The following is a 26,422-nucleotide window of genomic DNA, read 5'->3' as shown; positions in this document are numbered from 1 at the left end:
AAGCCCTGGCTAAGTGAAAACCGTATTAATTATACACGAGCCCCCCCCCCCGCCCCCAACAACCCTCCAGCCCTTGCCACTGCTCAGAGGCCTCTGCGGTGGATTCTCAGAGTCCAGCTACGAACACTGAAGGAGGTGGCACTGACAAGGGGAGCCTGGAGCTGGAGGTACTGCAGGAGCTGAGCTCCCATCTAGAGACACTAAGGATTAGAGATAGTATACTCTTCTCCAAGTACCACCCTCTGTCCCTGCATCAGCATTTCTTGACTGGATTCATCATACAATTCCTGTGCTATGGCCCAGACCAATAAATCAGAAGTGCTGGGGATGGGACCCCACTGCCAACCCTGGATTTGAGGCCCACTGTGCCAGAGGAGACATCTCCCTTTTACTGTGAAATAGCAGCCCAGGCCTGGTTTTTCACTGGATAGAATTCTCTGGGTTCAGGCCTATTGTCCCAAGGTCATCTATGGCTGGGACTGGGGTCTGCTAAGAGGGACGGAGGGAGGGGGGTCCATTTAGTCCAAGCCAGGGCCAGGTTCCCCAGGTGTGCCCTCAACATAAGTCGGGGTTGCTCTGGAACATTCCCGGGAGATCCCAGGAAGGTGGATGGATGAAGCTCAAATTGCTTTAGAGAAGTAACCAACATGGGGAGTTCAGGAGCTACAGAGAGCTGCGGGCCTGTGGCTCTTTAGAGTGGGTGGGGTTCTATCCTGCACACGACTGGGGCAGCCTTGCTAGACACCTGAGTTAAAACAAGCGAGTCCACCCCTGAGTGACACTTTGCGACCCCTTCCGCCAATCCCCTGTTGTCATCACCCTTGTCCTCATCAACCAGCATGCTACTGAGCATGTAATTCAGGCTCTGTTCCAAGTGCTTGATGGGGACTATTTCACTTAATCCTCATAACATCCTATGAGGGTGATGTTATCACTGTCCCATTTCACAAATGATACAACTAAGGCCAGAGAGTGCAGCGACCTGCTCAAGGTCACACAGCTAGTGAGAGGGTAAGTGGGAGGCAAACCCAGGGCTGTGTACCCCGAGCCTGCACTGCTGCAGGTGAGTGTCCCTGGGCAGTGCTTCAGCCCGACATTTCCTCCCATCCTATCAAAGCTGAGTCATTCTTGCCTTGTACTTCAGACTCTGGCCTGACCTAGAAAACCACAAATTCACCCTATCTGACAGAGTCGTGGGTGAGAGCAGCTTTGGGCTCTGATCCTTTCTAGGAAGCTCACAACGTGAACAAAAGGAAAGCCCCAGAAAGGACGCCTTCTCTGTCCCCTCGAAGCCCTCCCGTGGCCCGAGTGTGCTGTGTCTAGGGGCTGGGAGAGGCCAGCTCAGAGGCCCAGGAAAGGCTTCCTTGTACCCGTGGGGGAGGCACCGGTGAGAAAGAGTGCCTCTACCCTGGGTTGAGCAAGGGCCAACTGCTGTGTGTCCACACTAGGCAGTTGGGCAGAGACGCTGGGGAGGATGGCAAGCCGGGAAGCATGGGGGACTTGGGCCACCTCTCACTAGAACACACAGTCTCAAAGGAGAAGAGAGTCAGCTCTGAGGGTGTATGTGGCTATGGGTGGAATTCCCCAAGAGCTGCATCCAAGAGGCTCCAAGAACCCTTTAGCTATCTTGGGGAATTCTGCTGGCAAAGGGCTTGGTGCAAAACAAAGACCAGTCTGTCCTCTGCCTCCAAATGGAAACATCAGTGCTAACTCTCCATACAGGCCTGCCTGTCAGATGCCTTTGAAATTTGACTGGTGGCCCCAGGGTGCTGGAGCCGAGGGTGCAAGTGAAGGTTCCGGCCAAGGAGCACACGCACAGCAGGAAGTGGACTGCTCCAGCGCTGACCCTCCAGGTCATCTGCTCCGAAGGTGGGGCTGCCCAGGCTGCTCACTGGGAAGTTCCCCATACAGCAGATGCAGTGGTCGGAGATGACCACCGCAGCTGAAATGTGGCCTGCAGGGGGTCTTTGTCAGCTCAAGGGAGGGTGTGTGGTGGACTCCGGAGTTGAACTCCCAGGGTTCTAGTCTGGGCTCTGTCACTTTCTTGCTGTGTGATCTTGGCCAGATGTTCTGTAATGTCTTGCTAAGCCTTGGTTTCCTCATCACAGGAGAAATATTAGCACCTAAATCACAGTTCTGTGTTAGGATTTAATACTGAGCATCTTGCAGAAAGCACCTAGCCCTGTGCATGGTGAATAGGAACTGATCACCAACTGCTTGCTGGTGTGATGATCTTATCCTCGGAGGGTGGCACACCTAGAACAACCTCCCAACGGGAGAGCCCAGGTGAGAAAATCACTTCTGGGGAAGGAGAAGCCCCAGGGGTGGAGGTGAGGGACACCACATGTGACCACAGGCTGGAGAGTACAGGACAGAGGGTTGAACTTCCAACTCCACTCTGCTGGTGAGGCTGTGGGCTCAATGGAAGGATGGATGAAACGCTGCAGCGGCAGGCAGCAGGGCCAACTTAGGCTGTGTGGCTGGGCCTGTGGAGGACTGTGGAGTCTCTCCCATAGAAAACAACACGGGCAGTACCGAGACCCACTGAACTGGCCTCCCAAAGCTTGGCTAGGACCCCCTGCCCGGCCTCTACCATCCAAGTTGGCTGGATGGAGCATGGCTCCCTGGGAGCCCCAGACCCTCAGTCTCGTTGTGGCGTGAGGGGAAGACACTGTGCATCAGGAGGGGCTGCTCTGGGGGAGTCACTCTTTCACTATAGCCCTTTGGGTGACCACAGTGTTTTTCACCTTTTCTAGGAACTTGGTATGCAACTTGCCTCCCCAAAAAGAAAGGAGGAAAGAGAAAGAACCCACAGTAGACCTCACATAATTCCAAAAAGGGATTTCAGATTTAAACCCTTTCCTTTTTTTTCCAAAACAGGATGAACTTGTCATTGCAGCTGCCTTGCAAACATTACTCTCTGTTCCTTCCCCTGGAAGCACTCTGATCTGCTGCCGAGGAGTGGACGGAAGTCTCCAGCTTGTCTGCCCACTGTCCAGCTCAGGGCCTGGTACAGTGGGCAGGGAGGGGCCAGAGCTCTTGCAGTTGGCCCTCTACTTGGCAAGGGTAGAAGAGATGAGGATACACAGAGCAGGCTCTGAGTGGTCAGGTTAGTCTCTCTGCACCACAACCCCTGCCCCCTCCACAGTATCCTTGACTCAAGTGAATGGGGGCGACCTCTCTCTGCCCCAAGACAAAGACGGGGTTATCAGATTAAAAGGATGTGCAGTCAAGATGCAGGGGCTGAAGGGTGACACACACACAGCAAAGCTGTTACTGCTCCACTGGCATCACTCGAGAGAGGTGTGACCTCCTGATGACGTTCCCAGAACCTAGGGGGTTTAGAGACGTAAGAGCCAGAAGCCAACCCACCAATGAGACAGAGGCCTGGACTGCTGGGGTGGCTGGCAGTGTAGGAGGCCCTGACTGCACATTCCCACGACAACCCTTGGGACGCCCATTTGGGGCCCATGAAGGGAGGCTGTGGAAAGCCCGAAGAGCGAAGTGCTTAGAGTGCCATCGCCAGATAGACTTAGGTATTAAAAAACTACACTCTCTCTTTTGTGAATAGCGAGTCTGCAGTCCACAGTGGGATGGTGATGGGCCGAAGATCTCCCAGAGGGCCAGGCAGGATCAAGACTCAAATCTCCCGACAATGAGATCACATGCTCTCCACAACACAGGGCTGGCACAGTCCATGCTTCCCAACACTTGCCTTCCTCTTACAATTCAGACCTGGGTTACTGTGGGGCCTCCTCTCCAGAGGGAAGCAAGCAGATGAGGCCTCATTTTCCGATCTCTCGGCCATGGGGCCCATTACTCTTCAGCGAGCCAAGCACTGGGGTATATTTCCAATGGGCCAAACCCTGATAGGCAGTTTCACTTATTTGCATCTTAAGCCAATGTTATGGGGGAGGAATAATCCCTTCCCCTTCCACAGACGAGGAAATGGAAGCTCAGAGAAGTGCTTGGTACCATAGTAGGCTCTCCGTCCATGTTTGCTGAATGAATTGGTCAATCAGTAAGCCAACAAGCAAGCTCTCACAGTCTCAAAGATAATGAGGAGGCGGTGCTGGGATGTGAACCAGGTCTGACCCTGGAGTCCATCTCTTTACCATCTTCCCTAACTTGTCTCATCCAGTTAAGGGTTCAAGCAGCCCTGGTATTTCCTGTTGTTCTTCCCTCCTCCCCGGGGAGCATGACAAGGTCAGGGTTTCATCACTCCACTTGGCAAATTTTGACTCACCCTTCAAAAATCAACCGAGAGGGCAGAATCGCTGGGTCCTCTCTCTCTGCCCCCAGTCCTCTGAGCACTTATCCCAAAACAGTGAGAGTTCTTTTTTGGTGGGTGCTCTGTCAGACATTGAGTGAGCTTCACGGGGCCAGGGCCATGCTGAGTGGGTCCCTGACTCCAGGGCAGGAGGTGCAGAATGGTGGTTAGTAAAGGACCGCAGAACTGACAGCTGAGCTGCAGTAGCCCCTCCTCCTGAAGTCCTCAGGCTGCAGCTGCAGGATCTGGGGCCCCACTCCTCATAGACCATCCTCCCTGCAGCTTCTTTCTAGTGACCACCATGGCTCTGGTCACTCCACAGGTACACTGGGCCCCCAGTCCCACAGTGGAATGGAATCACACACCTTCTGCTATATGATCTGTGCTGCTTGTATCTGTAAGCCCTCAGAGCTACCTGGGCATCTGGAAGTGAAAGGGAGGTAGAGGAGGCTAGGGAGGTGTGCCCTGCCCAGTCCTGGATTTTCAGGATTGTGGTGGTGCACAGAACAGTCCCTTCTCCCGTCAGTCTTGGGCCCCTTCCTGGTGCTCCTCCACATGGGTGGGGTGACGGACTGAGGCAGGGGCCTCGGGGGATCTTTCTCTGCCTTTGGTTCACCGAAGATGCTGGGTGAGCTGTCCAGATCCCCTTCGAGACAGAGGCACTCTCCCTCTTAACTGTGGGGAATGTCCGCTGCTGAACCACAGAGTAGCGTCTTTCTCCGGGAGGTGCCCTTAGCCAAAGGAAGCTGTCCTGCCCAGGGCTACGCCGCTTCCTGGGGAGAGCCCACATCCAGGGACCAGTTGCTATGGGGGTACAAAGACCATACTCCCTTGCCTTGAATCGGGACACCTCTGAAGGGCCACGAGGCTCTCCACCTCTCCAGGCCCAGGTGCCGTTGTGAATGCATCACAGTTCGTCTTCTCCCTCTGTCCAATTCCACTCTCTTCTCTCTGTGATCACTTCCTAGTAAACCTGTGTGCAAATCCAAGTCTGTTTCCTAGGGAACCTGACCTACAACAAGGCCTCACTTTGCTCATCTGAAACTTCTTTCACCCTTTTGTGCATTTTTTATATTTACTGAGCATTTACTGAGCACCCACTAGGAGCCAGGCATGACAAATGGAGCAGAGGATCTCTAAAATCCTTCCCGGGGCTCCCTCTCTACGGCCTCTAAGACTCTCATTCTTAACAAGCACCATATTCCCATGTGGCGAAAGGCAGAAGCAGGCAGTTTCCCACTCCCCGGATCCCGGGATTCCCGGGAGAAGTTTCTCGGAGTCAGAGCCCCTGCAGGAACACTGTAGGGCGCTGAGGAGCGGCACCCCGTCACCTGACCCCGCTGCGCGATCACACTACGAAAGAAGAAAGGTGAGTCTTACCTCTTATTGAGCACCATGTTCCCAAGTTTCAGGTCCCTGTGCACAATGTTTTTCTGGAAAACAACATGTGGTTTATATGACAAAGTGAGAGCTGGGCTCATGCCCACCTGTGACAAATGCGGATTCTCCTACTGTTTGGGAAGGCAGGAAAAGTTCGATGTCTCTTTGTAAAGAGACAGATTGGTAAAGCACAGGCAGCTGGGACAATTCTACTCCTTCCTCATCAACCATGCGTATGAATGGGACAACACGTGAGCCCACTCAGTCTCTGCCCCACCCAGGGCGGTTTCTCCAGCTCTTTCTCCTCTAAGGGCAGAAGATAAGGGGGAAAACACCTCTAGCCTCCCCTCTCTCAAACATCCCACTGAAAAAGACAAACACCGTCTGCCTGGATTTGGGGAATAGAGATAAACTGTCCCACGATTCTGGTAATCAAGTAGTACAGGCTCAGCCCACGGAAGCTATGAGACTGGGAGAAGCCCAGGCTCTCCTAACCTTTATCCCAGGATATCCGACATCCATCCCAAACCCTAGGAAAGAGTCAGACGGGTTGTGGCTGACCCCAGTGGGTATCTCACAGTCGGGAGAACTGACTGGGAGACACTGCTGGCCTCTCCTTGCTGGCCCTTGTTGCCCCCCTCCAGGAACACGGACTGGGGCCTGCGTCGTGGACCTCACCTGGTGCACATCTCATTCAACTACTTCCCCAGATACTCTAAGCACCAAAGCATTCTTGGGTGACAGCAGGACAGAGCAGCTTTCTGCTGAGCAGGAGTAGGAAGGTGGCTTTCCATGACATATGGGGCCAGGTGGCCTGCCCATCACTGGGAAGCCCAGGACTCTCCTGGAGAATGAAGATGCTCAGAGGGGCAGAGTCTCACCTGATGCAGGGCTTCCACCACCCGCACCACATCATAGAAGATGATCACCGTCTCCCGCTCGCTCAGCCGCTTCTCCTTGATGACGTAGTGCTGCAGGTTGATCAGGTCGGCAGTCTTGTCGCTGAAGTCATGTGCACAGAGGCAGTCGAGGACGAGGCAGATGCGCTTCTTCGTTTTCTTAACCATTCGGCTGGATTCCGTATCCTCAACAATTTCACAGGTGCGGTCCTGGGAGGCAAGTGGGCAGACCAGGGCTGGACTCGGAGCCCACACAATCCAAAGCCAGGGGTCTAGGAGCCTCCTCTGGAGTTGGATGCATGAACCAGTGAGAGAGACCTACACAGTCCTGGATGTGTGTGGGTTGCTGAAAACTGTGGCCAGGGCAGCAGGGATCAGGGGGTTACTCGGCATTGTCCGACTTTCCATGTGCAGATGCCAGGCCCAGCAAGGGCCAGACCCAGGTTCCAGGTACTCTAGATGGGGAGTCACAGCCCACAGAGAATAAGCCCACTACCTAAAGGAAGGGGCTCAAGGTAAAAATGTCTGCTCATTGGGTTTAATGTTCTGACCATAATCAAAAGAATTTGGATCAGGGCTGGGTACTTAAAGCCAAAGGGCTGAAGTGAACTCAGCGTACAGGCAGGAAACCTGGGCGCCTGGGACATCCTCCCCTCCGTGGCACACCCAAAGATTCCAGCAATATGAGGATACATTTCTTTTTGCTAATCCATGTCCAAGATGGTCGGAGTTAGAGAGATGTCAACCTTAGAGGGCTCCAAGGGTTACAAAGGGTTCTATCTGTCCAGGACGCCTGCCTTCCTCACAGCAGCAATTGTATGTAGCCATGTGTCAGTGGTTACAAGCATAGGCTGAGTTCTGGTCCCCAGTTCTACCACACCCTGACTGTGTGATTGGGGCAGTTTGCTTAACCTCTCCACGTCTTCAGTTCCTCATCTGTGAAAGGGAACTAGCAATCCCTGCCTCACAGGTAGTTGAGAACTGAGTTCACTCATGCCAAGAACGTAGCACAGGTCCTGCCAGACAGGGCTTGGTAAATGGACACTACTACTTACACTGCAATGCCAGTTCTAGACCCATTTTCCTTGCTGAAAAGGTATTTCAAGTATGATGAAATACAAGTGACATAAGGACTTTCACTCTACCAGCTCAGGGAAGCCCTCGGTGTCATCCCTGGCAGATTAACTGTCCCATCTAGAGAATTCTTGTAGTAGTTAATATCCACATTTCTCCTGAGAGTAGAATCATACCTCTTACTCTCTTCCCCAGAGGTCTAAGTAGAGTGTCTGGCATACAGATAATATACAAGAAATAATTCTGATCACCTAGGTTGTCTCGTCAAAATGACATAAAACCCGGCCAAGATTGGGAAGCTATCAGGGATGAATTACTAAGAATAAGAAATCACAATAATCTTCAATTTGATTCATGTCTAAGGAAAACTCTAATTTTCTGAAGCTGCCTTATGATACTCTTGAGTTGCCTCTAATTGCAAATCTAAGAATAAAGGCCTTGGTGGGGTGTGTATGTGGGAGTGGGGGGGGGGGCGTTTTCAGGAAATTGAACTCGGATAACAATGAGGATGACAGTGTGCTAGCAGCTTGGTGCTTTATACATGCTCATTCATTTTCCCAACTGCCTCAAAAGGTAGGTATCCTTATCATTATCCTCGTTTTACAGGTAAGGAATCTGAGGCTCGGAGACCTGAAGTGACCCATGGTCACATGGCCAGAATCCAGGCCTGCCAACTCCAAAGCTGTGTGGCCTCCATGACACCATGCAGCCTCTTGAATATAAGGTCCATCTCAATAATAAGGTCCATCTCAACTGGTCCTGGCCAGTGTGTATAGCCGAGAGCTCTGCCCAAGATCTGCTGGATCTGCACAGCTGCTCCAGCCCTGAGCAAGACGCCTCCTGGGCATTCAGAATCTGAGGCATTTCTTGAGACAAAACTTCAGTTCTGCCCCGAGGATGGCTCCTTTAAGGGCACAGGTTACTAATCAGCACCTTTCCTAAGGGACGTAGGATATCTGAGTATAAGAGACTTGCCCAACAGACTGAAATGCCTGGGCAGGCAAAAGGGACTGCCTAAAACAACTGTTAAGATCTACAGGTGGCCCCAAAGGCCAGGCTGTCCTCATTTCTCTCCCTTCCAGCTCGGCCTGGCAAAATCCTAACAATGCAGCTGGGAGGACCAGAGCTACTGAAAGAGCCCATGTGTTTTTAAATGACTTCCTGCTTTCCTCTTTTCTCGGAAAAGCAGCTCTTCAAAGAAAGTCTGGCTGCTGTGAGATGCAAACTGTGTGCCTTCCTGCCGGGCTGCAATCATCACAACAGCTAGCCTGGCCCCAGCCTGATCTCCAGCCCACCCGCCAGGAAGTCCTGACATACCCAGCAAGGTAGGGACACCTAGGGGTCACAGGCTGGGAGCTGCTCAAAGTACGGACCTGGAGCCAGCCTGGGGTAGGGCTGAGGGCATGGGGTGGGAGGCAGGCAGCCTGCCTCTGCCACTTACCTGGAAGAGCCCGTGGTGGTGCACCACGCCATCCTGCGTGTGGAGGAGGGAGAGCAGGGAGTACTCGGTGTGTAACAGCATCTTGCCTTGCCTTTCTTCCTGGCTTTCTATTCCTTGGTCCCCCCTTTCCTCGAGGGTAAGGATCTTTAGAGAAGCACAGAAACAAAAAAACCCCAAAACCTTACTTTACAAAGCAGAATGACTAGAACAGGAGAAATGGTGTACGTATGTGTGTGTATGCGTGTGTGTGAAGGGGATGGGGGTGCTCACTTTCTATCATGTGACACACACATGCATTTGCATATGAGGTGAAACAGGTTTTCTTAATGTGATAGCAAAGAAATTTATGCACAGATAAAGTTCTTTAAGTCAGGAGTTGCTCAGAGCGAGACTGTGTGAACTTGATTGCTTCACAGGAAGAAATGGTGCTACTCTTGTTCACAAGCGATGCAGGTGTGAAGGTGAAGAAGTAGGAGGAACTAGGCTAGCAGGATGGGTGCCTGGGTCCTGAGCTCTCCCCCACCGTGGTGCCCCACTTACCTTCAGCTGGTAGAAGTCATCCGTGCCATCTTTCCTTGCCAGACACTGCACAATGCTTGGCACTGGCGAGTTGCCCAAACGGGGACCTTGGCACAGAGAAGAAAAGCTGCTTACTTTCTAGAAGTCCTGGCTAGCAGGGCACCACATCGCCACGGGACCTTCTGGCTACCTCTTCTCTTCACGAGGCACTGGAGTTCAAACCCACTGCAATGACTCCACCCAAAAGAAACGGAGGCAGGTATGTGCATCTGCCTCAGATACATCTGGCTTTTGCAGGCACACTTCTCAAAAATGGTTTTCAACCCTGGGGGCATGTTGGAATCTTTGGGGAATGTCCATTAAAAAGAGATTCCAGGCTGCAACCTGGGCCTGCCAAATCAGAAAGCCCAGGGTGAGGAGGATCCAGGAACCTAGAGCTTTAACAGCTTCCTGTGGTGATTCAGATATACCCAGTGGGCCCCCATCCAAGCAGCAGCTTTGGGGAACTTCTGTACTTCTGAAGGTGCATACCGCTCCTTGCCTTGTGACTACCCTGCCTGAGCTTTCAGAATGTAAATCAGATCATGTCATGGTGTCATTGCGCTGCTAAAAACTCAACGGGCTCCAGTGCTCTTAACATACAATCCACACTTTTTTCTGTGGCCCCCAAATCCTTCATGATTTGGCTCCTGCCCATCTCTCCAACTTCATATGTATTCTGCCTTTCCTGACCCCTGAAACTGCCTCTCCACACCAGCTGCTCTGGTCTTTTTATTTCTTGAACATGTTAAGACCTTTCCTGCCTCTGGGCCTTTGCACTTGCTGCTACTTCTGTCTGGAATGCTTTTCCCCTGCTCTTCACATGGTGATCCTTATTATCCTCGGGTGTCACAGCTCAGATGTCATGTCCTCCTAGAGGCCTTGCTTGCCCACACTATCTGTAGGCCCTTCTCACACTCACATCACCTTGTTTATTTCCTTCGAGGCACCTATGACCATTGGTGATGATATTGTCTGTGGTTTACTCTGTTTCTTTTTCCAACTAGAATGTTAAGGTCTGTGAGGGAAGGAAGCTTGTCTGTCTTATTCACAGTTGTGTGCCCCCCGCTGCCCACTAAACAGCACAAGCCTGGCAGATCATCACAGTAGCATCACCAACTATATGCTGAATGAACAGGGCTGGAACTAACCAGCCTGACAAGTCCAAAATGCTGTCTCAGAGCAAAACTCACACCCAGTCTCTGGCTGCCTGGGGGGTTGGGGGCCTCAGAACAGTACAACCTGCAGTGCTGACCACAGCCCATGTGGACTTGCCAGCCCCAGACACCATGCAGAAAAGCCCTGTGTTCCTCAGGCCTACCGTGAACACCCAACTCTACAGGACTTCTCTCCTAATTTTACAACAGCTAATCCTGCCATGCAAGCATGGTTAAAATACCTAAGATAATGGGTCTTGGGTTATAATGCACCTTGTGTGCTTCCCATGGGCACCGCTAATATTCTGGGAGTACATACAGGATTCTCTGGGAAAGGGACAGGGTCTAGCACTCAACTAAGATTGATCTGAGGTTGGTGTGACCAAAACAAAAATGACAATCCTTGCTGGAGTGACCTAAGGCTCCTAGATCCTCCACCGATATAAATATACTCCATTTAAAGCAGCGTGGAGCTAGGAGACAAGGCTGAGGGTTGGCCAGGGTTCCAACCACCAGTCTGGATCCTACCTATTCACTCTGGATGTCTGCATCTGACTGTGCAAGCCAGGATGGCCAGCCCTGCTCCCCAGCATACCGTGCCTCTATCCCCCAGCCCATCCACTTACCCGAAGGGCAGAGGCTTACCAAGGACAAATGGTCCTGCTCTCTTGGCATTATTTCCGGAAATTCCACTTCCCAGAGCTTTCGCCCTGGCTGACGTTTCTCCAGCTCCTCTGTCTGATGCTCTCCGCTTCATTCTCAGCTCTAGACAAGACAGAAAACATCCCTTCTCATTGAGTAAGTAAGCGAGTTTCCTTATGGTAACCCAGCTTGGTGCTGACTTGGGGATACGTCACCCAGCTGCTGTTGCTGTTCCCACCACCACCACCTCCTCCCCCTCTCCGAGGAGTAGCGACAGTTCCCACTGACAAGGAAACGTGGCTCCTTTATGTGGGATTAATTAGGGGCAAAAGGGCACATCCTTCAAAGGAGCATGGACTGGCTACAGAGGTGGGGAGCCAGCCTGTCTCAAAGGTGCTGGTCAAATGCAGTGAGGAGGGCACTGGGCTTTGTGCAGATGCTGACGCCCACGGGGAGCCCTCACAGACTACAGTGGAGACAACCCTTTCCAACCCAGCTCCAGCCTGAAGCAACTCTGCAGAGGGAGGCCTTCCCTCCAAATGCCCGCAGCACAATGACCTGAGATGCCCATTCCTGGGTCCCCTTTGCCCCTGCTGCTCTGCCATTTGGGGAGAGGTGGGGAGTGGAGCCTGGGAAATGGCATTTTGCACAAGAGGCCCGGGGGATGGTTCTCTCCCATGAAGCCTGAGTCTGCTGCTCTGAGGAGCCCTCTCCCAAACTCTCCTTGACTCCTAGGTTTTCTCAGATGGAAGAACACCTCAGGTGTAAATGTGTGTTCTCTTTCCACTCTGTTTTCCAATTTTTCTTTAATGAACACTTTTTAAGGGGAAATAATGCACTGATTTATGAGCCAGTTAAAGGATGCTATAGGAGATGGCTGAGTATTTTGATTTGCCTGATAATTTCTATCTCTTCAAGGACTAAAATTAAAAGAGGACACAGGAGCCAGTTTCTGGAAGCCATTAACCTCTTAACTTCAGAAAAAAAACAGAACAAGAACAAAAAATGAGTTTCTCTCTTCCCAGCTCTCTGAAGTCAAACACCCTGGGAGCACAGTTCGGGAGGTGGAGCGAGGAACAGAAGTGCACAGATGGGTTTCACACAGAGGGCAAAGGACACAGGGGTGTCCGGAGCTCTGAGGAGGTGATGCTGGAACTGGTAAGCAGGAGTGGCTGGGCAAGCGGCAAGGTCATCCCAAGCAGAAGGGACTGAGCAAACAAAGGTCCATAGGTAAGAAATGACACAGAAGCAACAAGCTTAAGGGGGAAAAGAAGTGTATTAAAATAAGACATTAGTTGCCAAGAGAGATCAAATGAAGTCAAGAGGCTATTCTGGAGGCTATTCTCATGCAAGCTTCAGTTAGATAGTGCTAACTGCCACACTAAACCCTAATCAACATCACTCCTGTATACTGACTCTTTAGAACACCTAACCCTTGAACTGAGAATCTATGAAGGTTTCCTGCACTAGGTTTGCCTTCCTGGAACCTTCCCAGAGGGTTCCTAGGTCAGTTAAATCCTGAAACCCAGAGGGACTAGTCTCTCCAAGATTATCGATTGATTATATCCTCCTATCTTTTAGTGTTGATGCCCCTTCTCAACATGAAAAAGTCAGAACAGGCATTGCCCAAAGATCCCTATAGATTGGGAGAAGGATCAAAAGAGAAAGAGAGGTATAACAGACAGGATAGGATTTAACAAATGAGTATGGCTGCTGAATCACTATATTAATATTTCTTCTAGCCTCCAGTGCTACGGAGCTGCCAGCAGGCAAAATCTGAGATGGTGGAATGATGGCCCATGACAAACTCTGGGATCTGTTCAGTAACTACTTCTTGAAGTATGCTTTGAAAATTATTGCTTTTTTCTTTCTTTGCTTTGTAGGTATATTATATTTTACAATTAAAAAATGTTTTTAAAAAATAGAAACAAAACCTAAGACAGGGAGGGTGAGAAGCGACGCAGGAAAGGAGGCGAGGGCCAGATCTAGAGGACCTGATGGCTGTAGTGAGGAATGTAGCCTTTACTCTTTCCCCAAGGGGCTCAGCAATATGGAACCCTAAACTTCCGTAATGCTTTCTTCCTGCAGAAGTAGTATTCTCTGCAGAAACATTAGAAGATAAAGATATGCAAACATAAGATAATAAGGCACCCATAATTCACCACTCAGATTTAATTGCTAACATTTTAGCGAACTTTCCCGTATGCATGTTTTTGTGTGTGTATGCTTATATATAGTTTTCATTCCTACAAAAATTGGGACAACTGTATTACCAATTAGTAAGCTTTCTTTTTTCTCCTCTTAAAATGTAAGGGTGAATCTTAATGGTATGTAAAACATATCTGTACTGGTTTGAAAGGAAGTATGCCCCCTAAGAAAAGCCATGTTTTATTATAAATCCCATTTCATAAAGGTAGAATAATCCCTATTCAATGCTGTATGTTTGAAACTGTAATGAGATGTGATGTAGTCAAGAAAGGTTGTTAAACTGGATTAAGGGATGACATGTCTCCACCCATTTGGGTGGGTCTTGATTGGTTTATTGGAGTCCTATAAAAGAGGAAACAGTTTGGAGAAAGAGATTCAGAGAAAGCAGAGAATGCTGCAGCACCACGAAGCAGACAGTCCTCCAGACAGTGACCTTTGGAGATGAAGAAGGAAAACGCCTCCCGGGGAGCTTCATGAAACCGGAAGCCAGGAGAGAAAGCTAGCAGATGATGCCATACTCGCCATGTGCCCTTCCAGCCAAGAGAGAAGCCTTGAGACTGTGTTCGCCATGTGCCTTCTCATTTGAGAGAGAAACCCTGAACTTGATTGGCCTTCTTGAACCAAGGTATCTTTCCCTGGATGCCTTTGATTGGACATTTCTATAGATTTGTTGTAATTGGGACATTTTCTCAGCCTTAGAACTGTAAACTAGCAACTTATTAAATTCCCCTTGTTAAAAGCCATTCTGTTTCTGGTATTTTGCATTCCGGCAGCTAGCAACCTAGAACAATATCTTAATAAAGTTGCAAAACAGACAAAAATCATCGTTAACATCCCTGCATAACAATATTCATCTATAGCATCACTTGAAATAGCTCACACAATCTCCCTGGTATGAACAGTTCGTGGTTTATCCACGCCCTTATTTACGGGCATTTAGGTTCTTTCCATTTTTTATTAAAAGTCTTGTACACACTTCACGGCATACTTGTCCCACTGCCAGGTCAAATGGGGAACACATTTTCAGAGCTGCTTGCCATACACTATGGGATTCAGGAAGGCTATTCTAATTTACAGTCTCACCAGCAGTATGGGGAAGCGAGTCCCAGCACCTATGCCAGGACTGAGTATCTCTCTGTTATTAAAATCTGCTAATTTGATGGGTAAAAAAGTATATCAGTTTAATTCAAAAATTTTTAATTATTCATAAAGTTGAACTTTTCACATACTTACTATACGCTTTTTGGAATTTCCAGTTCATGTTCTTTTCTCATTTTTACTGTGTATTGGTCTTATTGATTTTTTTAGGTACTCTTTATATATAAAGGCTATAACTAACATAGGATGTACATATAATATTTCTTAATACTTTAATTCAAGAAAAGGTTAATTTTTTAATGTAGAAAAATAAATAACATCTGTCTTTTCCTTTAGGGTTTTATTTTATTTCATTTTTGGGGGGTTGTTTTTGCCATTATTCCTGGAAGGACTCCCCTACTCTGAGAACAGGTGCATATTCATCAGTTAAATTTTCACCTATTATGGTTTCAGCCCTTATTCTAAGCCCTAGGAGACCAGATGCAGTGAACTGGAAAAGTAGTAAAGATGACTCAATGTACTTCTAGCCCAATTAAGTAGCCCGCCTTCCATCAAGCCCCAATTTTTTCATATAAAAGATCTGTGCCACTGAGGTGCGCACCCATGATTTCATTTTGAGAGTTAAGTAGGATCATGTACCCCAGTGGGCCCCGGACACTCAACAGCCCCCAGGTGGAGCAGAAGCCACAGTTAGGCTTGGCTGTGACTTTTTTAAAAATTAATTAATTTTTAAATTAAAAAAACCATAACAAACGCAAACATTCTTAACTTATGATCATTCCGTTCTACATATATAATCAGTAATTCACAATATCATCACATAGTTGCATATTCATCATCATGATCACTTCTTAGAACATTTGCATTGATTCAGAAAAAGAAATAAAATGACAGCAGAAAAAAATTCATACATACCATACCCCTGACCCCTCCCTTTCACTGATCACTAGCATTTCAATCTAAATTTATTTTAACATTTGTTCCCCCTATTATTTATTTTTATTCCATAAGTTTTACTTGTCTATTGATAAGGTAGATAAAAGGAGCATCAGACAAGGTTTTCACAATCATACAGTCACGCTGTAAAAGCTATATCATTATACAATCATCTTCAAGAGACATGGCTACTGGAACACAGCTCTACATTTTCAGGCAGTTCCCTCCAGCCTCTCCATTACATCTTGACTAACAAGGTGATACCTATTTAATGCGTAAGAATAACCTCCAGGATAACCTCTTGACTCTGTTTAGAATCTCTCAGCCATTGACACTTCATTTTGTCTCATTTCGCTCTTCCCCCTTTTGGTCGAGAAGGTTTTCCCAATCCCTTAATGCTGAGTCTCAGCTCACTCTAGGGGTTTTCTCAATCCCTTGATGCTGAGTCTCAGCTCTTTCTAGGATTTCTGTCCCATGTTGCTAGGAAGGTCCACACCCCTGGGAGTCATGTCCCACACAGACAGGGGGAGGGTGATGAGTTTGCTTGCGTTGGCTGGAGAGAGAGGTCACATCTGAGCAACAAAAGAGGTTCTCTTGGGGGTGACTTTTAGGCCTAATTTTAAGTAGACTTGATCCATCCTTTGTGGGGTTAAGTCTCATATGAACAAACCCCAAGATTGGGGACTCAGCCTATAGCTTTGGTTGTCCCCACTGCTTGTGAGAATATCAAGAATTCAATTTGGGAAAGTTGAATTTTCCCCCTTTCTCACCATTTCCCGAAGGGGACTTTGCAAATACTTTTTTATTCACTGTTCAAATCACTCTGGGATTTATCGGGGCATCACTCTGGACAAACCAACAAAATCTCATGCCCTACGCAAGGTTCCATATACTTATGGTGTTCAATTAAGCTGTCTACATAAGTTATATTAGGAAATGCACTAGTCAGAATATAAATTTTGTATCAAATAAACATTTTTTTGCTTTAGTCTCACACATAAGTTAAAATTTTAAAATATTAATTACCATCTATTTTCAACACCCTGCAGTAATGACATTCCTTTCTTCTTCCTCATTTGGCTGTGACTTTAACCAGAGGCTTATGTAGAAAGCTGAATCAAAGTCATTTACACAGAAGCAGGGAAGAACAAAAGGTGCTTCTAGCAACATCTTAAAAAGCTGGAACAATAATGTGTCTGGAATAGTGTTCTTTGTTCCTTGCCTCGCTAACTCCTTTGCATCCTTCTCAGTTTAAATATCACTTTCTCAGAGATGCCTTCTCTGATACCCCAGAATCAACCCATTGATACCCCACAATCAATGGGTTCATGTTCGTCTCACAGTATTCGGTAATTTTCCATCCTAGCACTTTCTGTATTACTTATTAATTTGCATGTTCATATGCTTAATATCTGCCCTCCCTCATTACACTGAAAACTCCTTGGGGGAGTATACAGACAGTCATACAAACTCCATGAGGGAACAGATGGCTTCCCTCTAGTTGGTGACAGTTATTCCCAGGGTTAGCGGCCCTGAGCTCATGCACCTCAGGCAGCTCCTGAACTGACCACTGTCTTCATCCCCTGAGCTGGCATGGCCCTTGGTAGATAAGTTGCCATCACCACTATTCCAATCCTGCTCTCCCTCCTCCCTCGAGTACTAGCCTCCCCCTTCTTCCTCGGTTCCCTGGAGAGCCCTGCGGAGGCGTTTGCATGTCTGTGTATATGCTGCCTACGCCCAGGCATGGTCTAGACAACAGTTTGCTGGGAGCAGCTGCAGCACAGACAATGAGTGGGATCAGCCTGACCCCACCCACCCCACTCAGGATTCTACTCAAGCAAATGGCAAGGGAACTGCTCCAAAATGTAGGCAGACAGAAGGATGGGAGCAGACGGGCAGGGAGAGGAAAACGATGTTGGCAGGAGAAGTAGTAGCAAGGCTGCTTTCCTTCCCTAACATTCCTTCATGTCACCCACAGTTGACTGAAGCAAAGGAAACTTTGGGAAGAGGCAGGCCTGGAAAATCAGAGGCTGCTGCAGGGCTCACTAGCTGGGTGAGCAAAAGCAAAGCTCCTGGGGATGGACTTTCCTGTCTGGCCCTGCCTGCTGATGTGCAGGGAAGATCTGCCTCACCTTCAAATCATCCCTCTAGACACACCTTGCAAATGGCCCACAAATGCCTGTCTTGAGAGATCTTGGCTTCACAGTAAGATCTATGATGATGAAACTCTGGCTACCTTGGTCTCAGAAGGCCATGGGATATTTCAGAGATGCCTGGCCCTTAGGCTGGAGTGAATGGCCCTGGCCCAGCCTGGTTCAGGGACAGCCATTTGCCTGGTCTTTCCTGGGTCCATTGCTCAGCTCCCCAGGAATTTAATAATCCCCAGGTCTGATATTTGTGGAGCTTTAAATCTGTCAATTTTTCATGTGCTAACCTCCCTTTAGAACCTGGAATCAACAGGAAACTCAGTGATGTAACAATAGTAGTAAGGCGTGGAATCCAGAGGGTGGCAGAGAGAGAGAGCCCAGCCTGGGTAACTGCTGTTTGCAGAATGCAGTTGTGCTCCTGAAATCTGATAGCAGAGGCTTCTATTTGCTTTGCCCAGCCCTGGGAGTGAGTGATGGGCCTCAGTAGGAGAGGGCTGAGGAAGGAAGCCCTCTGTGACAGACACTGTGACATCCCCAAAGTAGGGGGTGCTGGATTCTACCCTGTCATTTGGGTCATCTCATCCCAAAGCTGCTGGGCCACATGAGCCCAGGTCTCCCAGTAAGACAGCGAAGGCTTGACTGTTAGGCACCAATGATGCTCAGAGTCCAGAGGCAAAGCTGACAGGGTGCAGCACACAGTCAGATGGGGTAGAGCCAGGTAGGATACTGTATGGCAGAGCATGGCTCAACATGGTCCATCACACCACCAACCTCCACAGGGAGGTGGACTACAAAGGAAGATGGTACCTCGGCTCCCCTCAACTGACAAAGCAGAGGAAGGCAAGGAGGGTCCCATGCCCACACCCAGTGTCATCTCTGCAGGCATCAAGACACGTGCACCTACACACGCAGGCCAGGCACGTGGTCCCCATGTACCAGACATTCCTGCATGCAAGAGCCAGGGTGAGCACCACCAGCACCAACACCCTCAAATGAGGGCACAGGAGGGGTAGAGTGGAGCCTGCCAGATGTGCAGGTTTTGCACTCAACTGTTACTATTAAAGGACATAACTTGAGGGTGTGTGCATTTGTCAAAATGATTGAACAGTTTTAAATGATCTGTGAAATCTACTGTGTTAAATTATACCCCAATTAAAAAAAAAAAAGCAAATTGAAACCTTAACCGAGTCAAAGTTAATGTCACCAATAATGAAATAACTGACAGCATGTACCTCGTTAGGGTACATTTAGAAAGAGACAACATCACCTATGCTATTTTTCTGCTACAAACACATAACCTGAATCTAACCATGAGGAAACAGACAAACCCAAATTGAGGGACATTCAACAAAACAAGCCTGTATGCCTCACAAATGTCGATGTCATGATAGTTAAAGAAAGACTGAGAATTCCAGATTAAAGGAGGTTGAATTTGGGGAAAAAGAAGTTATAAAAGACATTATTGGGGCAAATGGCAAAATCTGAATATAGAGATTGTATGTTGGATAATAATACTGTATCATGTTAAATTCCCTGAGTTTGAAAATTGTTTTTGTCACAAATTACTTATTTATACACCCGAGTCCAAAACCACTGATCTATCATTACAATTCATGCATTTGCCTTTTAATCCCTGTAGGAAGTAAAAAATGGAGTTACAAACTAAAAATGCAATAGTACTGCCATTTCTATTTATTTGGGTAATTACACTCACTGAACATCTTAATTTCTTCATGTGGCTTCAATCTATTGTCTATTGCCCTTTCCTTTCAACTTAGAGAACTCTCTTTAGCATATCTTGTTAGGGCAAGTCAAGTGATGACAAACTCGCTTTTGTTTATCTGGGAATGTCTTAATCTTTCCCTTATTTTTGAAAGACAGTTTTTCCAGATATCAAATTCTTAGTTGGCAGTTTTTTGCCTTCAGCATTTTAACCATGTCCTCCCACAGCCTTCCTGCTTCCATGGTTTCTGATGAGAAACTGGTACTTAATTTTGCTGAGGCTCTGTTGTATATAACATTTTGCGTCTATCTTGCAGCTTTCAGAATTCTTTTTATCTCTGGCATTTGACAGTTTGATTATAATATGTCATAGTGTGGGTCTATTTGGGTTTATCCTGTTTGGAGTTTATTGAGCATCTTGGATGTGCATATTCATGTCTTTCATTAAATTTGGAAAGTTTTCAGCCATTATTTCTTTGAATATTCTCTCTTGCCTCTTTATCCTTTTCTTCTTCTTCTGGGACTCCCACAGTGTGTACATGGGTATACTTTATGGGGTCTCTCAGGTTCCTCAGGCTCTGTTCGCTTTTTTGAGTTCTTTCTTCAGTCTGTTCCTCAGACTGCATATTTCAATTGTACGATCTTCAAGATCACTGATGCATTCCTCTGCCAGTTCCAATCTGCTACTGATCCCCTTTAGAGAATTTTTAATTTGTATTACTGTAGTCTTCAGCTTTGTTTGGTTTCTTTTCATAATTTTCATCTCTCTACAGATATTCTCATTGTGTTTAACAGGAAATTTTCCTGATTTCCTTCTGTTTTCTGTCCATGTTTTCCTTTAGCCGGAACATCTTTAGGGCCATTTTTAAAGTTCTGCCTAGTATATACCAGGATTGGTCCTTCTCACTGAGGGTTTCTAATGCTTTAATTTCCTCTTATGTCTGTACCATCACTTCCTATTTCTTTGTATGTTTTATAATCTTTTTTGGAAACCTGGACATTTTGATATTTTAATGTGTTATTGCAGGAATTTAGACTTTGAGGCATCTGTTCCTTAAGATTCTATCCAGTAAGTGTTATGACAGAGCTTTCCCTGAATGCCAGAAGCTAACAAAAAAATAAAAAAAGGAAGGAAAAAAGAAAACACCTTTTCCAGTCTTTGTAGATTGACCTGTGCCAGTGTTCTCTTTCAAAGCTTATCCACACCATGAATTTAAAGTACAGTTAAGGTCAAGGGTAGGGGCCATCCTGATCCCTTCAGTATATGCGTCTTGTCTCTCCTTCTCCTTAGGAGAAGGTTTTCTCCAGGTCTGGGTCACTGCTCCTTACTTCTATAGTGGGAATTCCTTGCCCCAGGCAGCCACTTGACTGCTTTCCCACAGCATTTTGTAGGGGAGCTCTGTGAGCAACTTTCTATCAGTAGGACAAGTCCCTCAGGCCACCACCAGACAGAATGGGCCAGACATATAAGTTCTCAGCATGTGCATGAGAGATACTCCCTCTGCAACTGGAACCAGGGTTTCCTGCTGGCATCACAGGCAGCTATGTGCTGAGCTGGGGAGGTGGGGGAGAGGCGAGCCAGGGCTCCATGAGATTCCTAGGGTTTTTAAGTAGCCTCTCTCTTGATTTGGCATGCACCCTGTTACTGAATTCTTTAACTGTTTTCTGGAGATTTGAGAAAAATTTCTGTCAGTTCTTGCTGGTTGTCAAAAGGTTCTTAGGGGGACAGAGCCCCAAAGCCTCTCACTCTGCCAACTTGATCCTGGCAAGCTTCATGATATATTTTTGTAACATCTTTTATAGGTTGGATATTTTTCAAAATTAAAACAAAAACCTCAACTTCAAACCCAATAAGCTTAAAAACACATGTACGGCCCGAGATGACCACCCTTCCCCACCACAAAGGTGGGGCCTGAAGCTCAAGGAGCTACTAGGACCCAACAGTAAGAAGAAGAGGGGGGCCCACCTTTGCCCTAGGGCAGCCTAGAACCTGCCCCCCACAGACCGTGATGGAAAGCATAGCTCTGCTAAGACCCTGGAGTATCCTGGGGCAGTGGTTCAATAAACTGAGTGATGAAGAGAAGGAATCCGTATGAGTGGGAAGGTAGCTGGATAGGAGAGGTATGACTGCATTTGGAAGCATGGCTCAGAAGTGGGGAGTGGGGTGGGGAGGGAAGGTGGAAATGGTGGGGGGGGGGCTTCTTCACACTGTCCCTCTTCTCCTTGCCAGGCTGCCAGCAGATAGCAACTGGTTCCTTGATCTGTCTGCAGGGATCAGCTTCTCCCAGGTCACAACAGTTACCTTCCTCTGCTCCCAGACTGCTGTGCGCTGGCAGGGGCTGGCTCTACTCTTGATTCACAGAGGGTGGAGAATGGAATTCGGCATGCTGGGGGGCCCTCCACATCCAGACCATAGATGGGCATTGGGGGCCTCTTTATCCTTGTCGGACTGGGCTCTTATACCATGTTGTTCTGTTCCAGCTTTTAGGGCTCTTCTGTTTATCCAAGAATTGCTAAACACTGGCAACTTGAACAGCAGTAGCTTTAGTCAGTCTACCCCTCATGGGTGACGTGTAATCTGCTTTAGCTGCCAGCAGTCCCAGACTGGGGGGCCCAAGGCAAGCAGCCAGGTGGCAAAGAGGTGACAGACAGCGGGGATGGTGTGCCTGCCTCTCTGTGACTCACAACCACTTGAAGGGCATGGAATCCTAAAAGTTCAGAAGTGGATAGAGCCGCTGCGGTCTCTAGTTCACCTTTCTCATTCTGTAGGTGGCAAGACCCGGGAGTCTTTGGAGGATCTCCACAGCAGAGACAGACCTACAGAGATACCGTGCACCCAAGTCTAGTTGGCAGAGGAGAAAGCGCAGCCTGCTGGCGCAACTCCCAAGATCCTAGAGGGATCTGTTGTCCAGACCCACGGGTTCAAAGAGACCTGCTTGTGGGCACCCAGCTCATAAGAACTGGGATTCTTGTACTTGTTGGGCAGCTGGTTGTAGGGCCTCTCCCAGCCTGCTACAACTAACACTGCTGAATGAATGGGAAGAAATGGGGCCTCGGGCAATTTCCAGATCTGCCACCTGGTGGCGTCTTTTTGTAGCACACCTTTAAAGGGCTGTCTGGTTTCTCAGATGAAGGCCCAGGGGTTCCTCCTGCACGAGGTACAAGCTGGTGGGGCACTGCTCTTTATCAGGCTGAACAGGAAGGATGCAGGAATGACTCCAGCAGAAGACCCCACCTCAGCAGAAGACCCCACCTCAACAGACCCCTTCAGGGTCTTGGGAGTTGCTCCAGCAGGTTGTTCTTTCTCCTCTACCTCATGGACCTGGGCTCGCAGTATCTCTGTCTGGCTGGCTCTCCTGTGGAGATCCTCCAATGGCTTCCATGGTCTTCAGAAAGAAACCCAAATTCCTCGGCGAGCCTGGCCAGGCCGGGTTACCTCTTAGGCTCATCGCCCTTATATGCACCCTAAATCCAGCCACACCAAATTGCCCAACTCCTGGAGTATGCCATAAATGCCCTTGTCCTGCCCTCCTCTCTTGGCTGGCTTATCTTTCTCATGCCACTCACTGACACGTCACCTTCTGCATCATTGAGCTTTCATGGAAGGCCTCCCTCAGAGCTGGCAGTTCTTCCTGTACCCCCAGAGCCCCTGAGCATATCTGCATCCCTGCCCTCTGTGCTATGCCATAGGTTTGTCTGCCTGACTTCCCCACCCCAGGCTGTGGGTTCCCCTGATGAAGCAAACCCAATTCATCTCTGCTTCCCCAGCAGCTCAACTGTGCCCGACAAGCTGCCCAGTGAGGAAACAGGGAGTGCAGAACAGTCTGTTATGTATCCAGAAGGCATTAAAGCCCCTGCTGGAAAAGAGAACATTTACTAAACAGTGAGATAGGCACAGACGTAGCTGAATGAAGAGACATGAGGTCTGGCTCACAGGCATATTCTGCCCAACTAGAAGGTACCACTGATGTCTCAGTGCAGAACTGGCACCTCTCCTTGGAACACCCATCTTACATGATGCAGAGTTGTAATACTGAAGGTCTATGGAATTGCTATTCTTATTTATGAATCTGTCCTTCACCCTAAACCCTGGACTATAAACAGAGATCGGTCTCATATTTTTTTGTATTCCCTTCTATGATGCCTAGAACATATATATCTCCAATAGCTGTTCAAAATATAAAAAAGAAAAGTGACAGCGATCAAACACAAACAAAACAAAAAAACTCTGCCCAACTAGAGACCAGGGGTTGGAGTGGCATCCAGAGAGAAGTGGGGACCGTCAGGCCAGCTGGGGTTCACCAGCTCAGGGCAGCAAAGGATTAGGCAGAGTTGGAGACAGGGGTCTCTGTAGATAACTGGGCTGCATGGATTTGGGCATAGAGTTTGGTCAGAAAACTTCAAAGTCAGAAATACACGGGGCAGGCATGTTCTAGAACTGGCCAGATTGCCAAGGGATGTGCCTGGTCAGTGCTTGCTGCTAGAGAGCACCGGCACTGAGGAATTAAACCAATCCTCAAAACGCCTGCAGCTTGTGAGGGGCGGACAAGTCCCCAGGGTGGGAAAATCATTTCTGATTCCAGCCAAAAAAAAATCTGCTTCCCTGCAGCAAGAACCAGAAGCATGTGAGTGTCAGCCTGGCCTGCACCCTCACACCAGTGACAAGCCCTCCAGGCTACTCCCAAGTATTTTATGTGAAGGAGAGGCCCTTTTGCTGGCCAGAAAAATTTCTAGCACTTTCAATTCCCCAGAAAAGGGAACTTCTGACCCAACTAGGCATTTGGTTGGCTATGTCGGGTAAGCAATGTGAAAACAGTACACACGGTCCAACCAAGGCAGTCAGTGCATGTGTGCTTTATAGACCCAACCCCAGCCACACTAGAGGGCTGCCAGCTCCTTACTCGATTCCCGAGGCATCTCTCTGTGCGGGGAGTTTCAGACTCAGAACCCACAATGGAGGCCTATATCCTCATATTAACCATCACAACTAACTTTTGTACTTGGCTTTATAGTTTACAAAGGCAACTTCAAATAGATGGTTATAGCTGATCACACTCAACAAAAAAACATTTGGAGGAAAAGAAAACTGAGGTAAAGAGATACTAATGGACTTACCTAAAGTTACCTGGCTAGCTGTTCAAAGAGTTGGGACAAGAACACAGGACTACCAACTCTGAATCCCATATTCTACCTACTTGACCACGCTGTTTCCCCAGTTGCATCTTCACTCGATGCCTGCCACAGTTCTGGGAATGCCAACTACAGAGAGGACAGTACCTTCTGGGCTTCCCTATAAGCAGTCATTCTCCTGGAATCAGGGACCTGCCACATCATAATGTTGCAGATGATTTTGGTAATGGATGGCAGTAACGGTAGTACAACATTATAAACATAATTAATACCACTGAACTGTACACTTAAAACTGGTGAAGATGGCCGATTTTATATTTATTTACCACAAAATAATAATAATAAAAAGCTAGAAGTAAAGCTTATTTATGAAACAGAGAAGCTAAGCCTACCTATAGTTATGCCTAAGAGCTGCTTCCAGAGAACCTCTTTTGTTACTCAGATGTGGCCTCTCTGTCTCTCTAAGCCCAGCTCTGCAAGTAAAATCATTGCCCTCCCCACTAAGTGGGACATGACATCCAGGGGTGACACTCTCCCTGGCACTGTGGGTCATGGACCTCCCAGGGATGAGCCTGGCCCTGACACCATGGGATCAACAATGCCTTCTTGACTAGAAGAGGGAAAAGAAATCTAACAAAATAAGGTATCAGTGGCTGAGAGAGTTCAAATAGAGTTGAGAGGTTATTCTGGAGATTACTTTCATGCAAGCTGCAGCTAGATATTGCTATTTACCATGGTGTGCCAAATCCCAATCAAAACCATTCCTGCCAACCCTAAGGAACACCTGGGGCTCTGAGACTCGACAAAAGTTTCCTGCACTATGATTACTTTCCGGAAACCTACAACCTCCAAAAGGGTTTACAGGCCAGAGAAGTCCTGAAACCCAGAAGGGCCAGCCTCTCCAGAACATCAGTTAGTTCCATCCCCCAATACTATATCATCAACAGCCCTTTCCAACACGAAAAAGTTAGAACGGGAAGAGCCCAAACACCTCTAAAGATTGGGAGAAAGATTAAAGGAGAAGGAGGAGTTATAACAGAGAAGATATGATTTAACAAATGAGAATGACTCCTGAATCATTATATTGATATTTCTTGCCATCTCCAGTGTCTTGGAACAACTAGGAGGAAAAACCTAAAATTGTGGAACTTTAATTCATACCAAACTCTGAAATCTGTTCTTTGGCTACTTGTTACAATGTACTTTGAAATTTACTGCTTTTTTGTACATATGTTATATTTTACAATAAAAAAAATGTTAAAAAAAAGAAAAGAAAAAAGCTGCAAGTGAGCAGGGAAAGGAGGGGATGCACTTGCCCTTGGAGAAGGAGGTGATATGGGCCCCCTGAGCAGGCTGTCCCTGCAGAAAAGGGAAGCGTCAGAGGCTGGGTTGGTGAGACTTCCTTCCACTAGGCAACAGGACAGCCCCCCACCGCTCACTCGACCCGACCCCTCTAGGAGCCACCCCACTGCACCTCAATATGCACATGGAGGTGCTTCTACAAGCACTGACTTCCCTAGACCACTGGTCTCCATCCAGGAAATCAAAACCAACTCAGGAAACCAGATATTCCAAACCACAAGACAGTAACCCCAAATGCCAGTTCGAAGAACAAGATGGAATAAAGGGTTATATAGGTCCGTTACTCACTTGCTGTGTGACAATGAACTAGTCACCTACTATCTGTGGACCTCAGTTCCCTCATCTGCAAAATAGGGACGATAAAACTCACTACTTCACACGACTGCTGTAGGATCAAA

General features: G+C 47.9%; 1 protein-coding gene and 1 long non-coding RNA gene across 8 annotated transcripts in view; one reads left to right on the top strand and one right to left on the bottom strand.

Annotated features, from left to right (window-relative positions):
- STK40 (serine/threonine kinase 40) overlaps positions 1 to 26,422 on the bottom strand; it is a 48,243-nt gene that overhangs the window by 11,569 nt on the left and 10,252 nt on the right. For 2 of the 7 annotated variants that reach the window (XM_077150278.1, XM_077150271.1), the window contains exons 2-6: positions 11,425 to 11,544; positions 9,605 to 9,690; positions 9,065 to 9,208; positions 6,532 to 6,759; positions 5,651 to 5,703 (exon numbers count right to left, since the gene is read on the bottom strand). In XM_077150278.1, coding sequence (XP_077006393.1) covers positions 5,651 to 5,703; positions 6,532 to 6,759; positions 9,065 to 9,208; positions 9,605 to 9,690; positions 11,425 to 11,536 — 623 coding nt within the window. In that variant the 5' untranslated portion in view covers positions 11,537 to 11,544. Of the gene's footprint in view, positions 1 to 5,650; positions 5,704 to 6,531; positions 6,760 to 9,064; positions 9,209 to 9,604; positions 9,691 to 11,424; positions 11,567 to 16,689; positions 16,747 to 17,795; positions 21,633 to 26,422 lie in introns of those variants that run through there. The other 5 variants (XM_077150274.1, XM_077150273.1, XM_077150276.1 and 2 more) reach the window with 5 other exon arrangements.
- Positions 8,801 to 14,489, top strand: LOC143674497 (uncharacterized). The gene is made up of 4 exons (XR_013171079.1): positions 8,801 to 8,948; positions 9,647 to 9,842; positions 12,447 to 12,651; positions 13,164 to 14,489. It is a non-coding gene; the product is annotated as an uncharacterized LOC143674497 (long non-coding RNA).

The sequence above is a fragment of the Tamandua tetradactyla genome, chromosome 2, assembly GCF_023851605.1.
Source record: "Tamandua tetradactyla isolate mTamTet1 chromosome 2, mTamTet1.pri, whole genome shotgun sequence".
NCBI classification, from domain to species: Eukaryota; Metazoa; Chordata; class Mammalia; order Pilosa; family Myrmecophagidae; genus Tamandua; species Tamandua tetradactyla.
This window is presented reverse-complemented; position numbering and strand designations above follow the sequence as displayed.